At 41.5% G+C, this 4,812-nt stretch overlaps 1 protein-coding gene across 2 annotated transcripts; it reads left to right on the top strand.

The window, feature by feature from the left end:
* Nucleotides 1–439: 439 nt before the first annotated feature.
* LOC124112193 lies at nucleotides 440–4,069 on the top strand. 2 transcript variants are annotated; one of them, XM_046472193.2, is made up of 2 exons: nucleotides 440–560; nucleotides 1,007–4,069. In XM_046472193.2, exon 2 carries the CDS (start codon nucleotides 1,301–1,303, stop codon nucleotides 2,354–2,356), a length of 1,056 nt encoding a protein of 351 aa, XP_046328149.2. In that variant the 5' UTR covers nucleotides 440–560; nucleotides 1,007–1,300; the 3' UTR covers nucleotides 2,357–4,069. The 2 variants fall into 2 exon arrangements, with proteins under 2 accessions (XP_046328149.2, XP_046328150.2); XM_046472194.2 differs by having other exon boundaries at nucleotides 491–560; nucleotides 914–4,069.
* The last annotated feature ends 743 nt before the right edge of the window (nucleotides 4,070–4,812 follow it).

Here is a 4,812-nt window from a genome sequence, read left to right as displayed (position 1 = left end):
TCTAACCATTCGGGATGAAACAAAAGATATTTAATGCATTACAAAATACGTCCATTGGAATTTGTTTTTTAAAAAAAAGCCAAACTATCAACATGAAAGAACTCGACGTGGTTAAAAGAACATATTTTATTTTATTTAAATACTGGCTATTTTTTATACAGTGTGTGGCTCTATTATATAACTGCAGTAAACAGAAGACGTGATAGACATCAGGAAGAATGAAACTCACCACAGATTGTGAATTGGATTGAATTGTATTTTGATGTTCCTAAAGTACGCATTGAATTTCTAAGCGGTTACATTACTTCCCTGGGGACAAACACTCCAGGATACGTATTTTAATTAACCAACCCTGTCCGCGAAACACACATTTAAACGACATTGTATCAATCAGCGTCGCCCCCAGGGAAAATCTCCAACCCCAAAAGAACCTCAGCTACAAACCTGCTCGCCGTCTTGCGCGTCGTGTTCTATAAATAGCTCTCGTGGACGGGTTTGTACGGCATGCATACCTGAGCGGTGTACCTGACGGGTTAGTCATGGAAGGAGCGCGTCTCCAGGTATGTAGAACTGTATTTAATTAAGGATTTCCAAGCAAATGAAGACTTTGGTTTGTTAAACTACGAATTTCCCAATTTGCGGTCCTGTGTCGTTCCCGACATGACATTTAGTGTCGGAGAAAAATAAGGGCAACCGACTCACAGTCGTGTTGTGCGTGTGACAGTTTAGCGTTTGGCCAAGTCGAACACTGGAGTCGTTGTATACTGCAACGATATAACACCGATATCATAGATCTCCTGCACATGATTTCAATAACACAAGTCCTACTCGCTCTGCTATAAGAAATCTGCCCTAGTTTTCTGGTTGAGTGATTTTGCCTGAATCAATTTGTGTTGATTTTCTCTTGTTACAGGTCATAGATTCAAGAATTGGATAGAAGTGAGATCTTGCCTGTCAGATTCTGTCATCTGTCGAGTTTTTACGTTTTCTTTCTATCTGTTGACAGCGCTACAAAGGAACTTGAGAGAGAGGTGCGCATCATTAACTGCGTGAAGCCAAGACGTGGATAGGTGCGACTCACTCAATTGCTTGAGATCAACAAATCTCACTGATAATTCGCGGACAGGAATTTGGTTGTACATACAGCGAGTCATCGATCGGATACACGCCAAATTGTTGGGAACTTTAACCAGGGATGGCCCCGATAAGGTCCCAGTTATTGTGAACGGGTGCGTGTGCATGAAGGACAGACTGGTAAGGAGAAATTAGTGTCGTCTGCTCATCACATTTACTTGTGAAAATGTCGTCTGCTGAAGAGGAAACTGCCTCGTGTTCATCGTCGCAAGGCGTAAGTGATGTGTTGGTGCTAGGCGATGACGTCTCACTGAATAGCGACACAGATTTCAGCGATATTGTGGGAAAATTTGACACAGGACTGTGTTTGGAACCGGATACCAACATATCTATCGGAGATGGAGACAATAGTTTACGGGACTCTGATTCCATGGGAGCTGCCTCTAGCAACAGTAGTGTGAAAGAGGACGTTGTTGAGGAAGACCCTAGCGACGACGACAACGCAGAGGAAGAAGAGGAAGAGGAGGAGAAGCCCACAGCTAACGGTACTTCAGCTGTTGCCCTAGCAGGGGCTATGGGAGAGGCAACGGCTTCCGAGGCAGGGGGCAAAGACGGTAAAAAATCAAAATCTGTGAAAGAGTCTAGTCCCACTAAGGAAAAGAAGAAAAAGAAGTCCCCATTTGCTCTTCTAAGGAGGTTAACTAAGTTTGATAAAAAACCGAAACACAAACCGTTTCCTTCCGAATTCAACCAGATTCGAATTGATCGTCTACCTCAGTTGTTTGTGGCCAAGTACCTGGGCAAGAAGGACTCCAAGGGCTTGTATGGACTCCACCATGTGAGGAAACCAGTGGACGAGATGGTCAGTAAGGTCAAGAAGGGTCTTGAGGCTACAGACCGCCTGGAACTTCCCTTGGTATACATTGTGTTCACACTTAAGGGCATTGATATAAGAGAGCATAAACTGAACAAGGTCAAGGGAGTTGAGTACGGTATGATCCCAATAGATTTCATATCGTATGGTGTACAGGACATCAAGTACTGGCGAGTTTTTACGTTCATTGTTGTAAAGGAACTCTCATCACGAACCAAGGTGACTGAGTGCCATGCCTACCTGTGTGATTCTTCTCTGAACGCCCGCAAGATGGCACTGGCCCTAGGTGCCTCGTTCAAGCTGTACTCCAGGAGGTTGTCGACGGAGGGTAAGTCCCATAACTTCCAGGTGGAACTCCGACCCCCGGATGAGCTCGCCGATGCTTTCTCTAAGGAGTACGAGGCTTAACATGGTCGAAGAGTAGACCCATAGCTGACGTCGGATACGCTTCCAGCTATGGCATCAAACATCCATGGCTATTCATGAGTACCCGTGTAGGATACGCGTGTGCTTCCTGACATTATCCTATTACCAAATCTGAAAACAAATGTTCCAGAAAGACACTTTTATCAAGTACTTATGTTATCCTGTGATTGAACCACGAGAATAAGGTAATTCAAAGCGTGTACCAATTTGTCGAAGATCAATAAGTGTGAGTGGGGATAAGGAACATACAACCCACGCCCCGATTCCGGGTGGTGGTGCGTGCACGTGATCGGATTAATATTGACCTGCCTTTTGAAGGATAACAACTGCTGGCTGTACGAAGGGTTGTAACCCTTCCAGTGATTTCCGGTTTACAATATCTTTGGAGTAGGGGCTATGCTTCCATGACCCCAGGGTCAGACACGCCCACCCTCCCACGTGGTGGATGTGCAACATGGTATTACATGTTTCTACAGGTGTAACTTATATATTGGGTGTACCATATTTTACGAAACGCCATATTTAATTTTGTACTTGTTTAGCATATTATGACAATATCAAACCTTAATCTTTACTAAATGTCCCAGTGTATATGAAAATACCACGGTATATAATATAAAAATTATATGTACTTAATTAATTTAACTGGAGCCTAATGTGTATGATTCTCGTCGTGACCTTTCTGCCATATTGTTTTGTTTCATATCATCTTGCCACCCTACAATCAGAGTCGGTCGGTAACGTTGATAAATATTTACACTCCAGTGAAAACATTGTTGTCAAATATTTCGTTTGTCTGATGGAAATGTTATTTTAAATTATTGAAGCCACAACTATTCAGCAGAAACAACTGCTTGTCCGCGTGAAGTTAATCATAGATGGCGTGTACTGCTGTGAATAGCTTGAACGCATCCACATGGACGTCACTCGCGGCATCGTTCTAACGCTATGTCGACCGTCAATCTGTACTACCGCAACACTTGTTGATAGGTCGTCTGTGGGCTAAATCGTCTAGTTAAAATCACCTTTCCAAATTGATGCAACTGGCTGTTTTCATTTGTATATGTAAATATTAGCACAGCGGTTTATGTCGATAGTGGCTGAATGACGCAGTACTGACACGCATCACCTTGCTCCAAGGCAATGGGTAGTGAGGGATTGAACACCTGTAAAAAGTAATACAAATCCAGGGAATTATAACTTATTAATATCATCTACCAGTCCGTGTTCTTGCCGCTTCCCATATATTCACTCTGGTCGCATGTAGACCGACTCTCGCGTTAAAGGGACTCTCCGGGTGTTTTTTTCAATTCTGCGTTGATTGATCATATATGACCTTTACAGCCATGCAAATTAATGAAGGTCATGTGTTATGAAGGTCATGACTCTTAAGTACACAAGCGTTTTAGATAAAAAGAACAAAGACACAATTCTTCTCTGAAATTGTTTTGTGTGTGCTCAGAAAGCCCTTTATGCCTTAACAAGTCATAATGTTCAGGAGCTGTCGTTAACAACCATGACGGCTCCAGATAGGAGCTATTTATACACGTACATCTCTACTTAAGTATGTATATCGTTGTCCAGGGATGGGACAGTCCTACTGTTCTTAATGAAATGTATATGTGCCAAGGTTTATTTCAAACAAAATTAGTCACTACAAGAATAATAATACCGTAATAAAATATTTAGACTATATGTTTCTTTTGTTTCCGTGTGTTGGTGTTGCCATGGTAACGATGTAGCGTGTTAACGCATAAGATGTTTTATAAGTGTATGCTGACGATATTCATAGGACGTTATTGTCAGCCTGTGAAAGCGTTCACTTCAACGTTACATTTGCGCTCTGTGTGTAGCCATGCATAAAAAAATTATATGATTTATGTCTGCAGGCTGCATAATTCGTTATCAAGGTATGTGTAAGTTAAAAATCAAAAGCGTGCAGCAGACCCAAGCAATGTATTGTTTCACCAGAATCAGAATTTACTCACAGAAGAATAACACGAGTGATGCCCATCTGTTGCTATCGATTAGATCAAACCGATTTAAGTAACCGATCGATTTTCCAGTTACTTTTGACGATATTGTATTCCAGGTAGACATTATCTATATCAGCCCTATACAACATGGCACACCTGCTGTGAGTAATGGGATGGAGTTGGTGTCGGTCGATAGTTGCTTTCAACATATTCCATGCATGTGAATAAATCATGTACCAGGAAATATATAATGTGTTTTGAGAAGGAGAAAAGGGTTATTGTTCAGTTTATATTATGTTTGGAAATACAACGGCCTTGATCTTGTCCCAAATTCAAAGCATACAATTGGTCCAACTGTGCACATTAAAAACGTGACGTACAGAACGAAATTAAGATATATTGAACAATGTTTGGTTATATTTTATTGATATTTTATATGTTATAAGATATTATTGGCATTAT

The sequence above is a fragment of the Haliotis rufescens genome, unplaced genomic scaffold (assembly GCF_023055435.1).
Source record: "Haliotis rufescens isolate VD_foot unplaced genomic scaffold, xgHalRufe1.0.p SCAF_4, whole genome shotgun sequence".
Classification (NCBI taxonomy): Eukaryota; Metazoa; Mollusca; class Gastropoda; order Lepetellida; family Haliotidae; genus Haliotis; species Haliotis rufescens.
The sequence above is the reverse complement of the archived record's forward strand: the minus strand, read 5'-3'. Positions and strand labels throughout refer to the sequence as shown.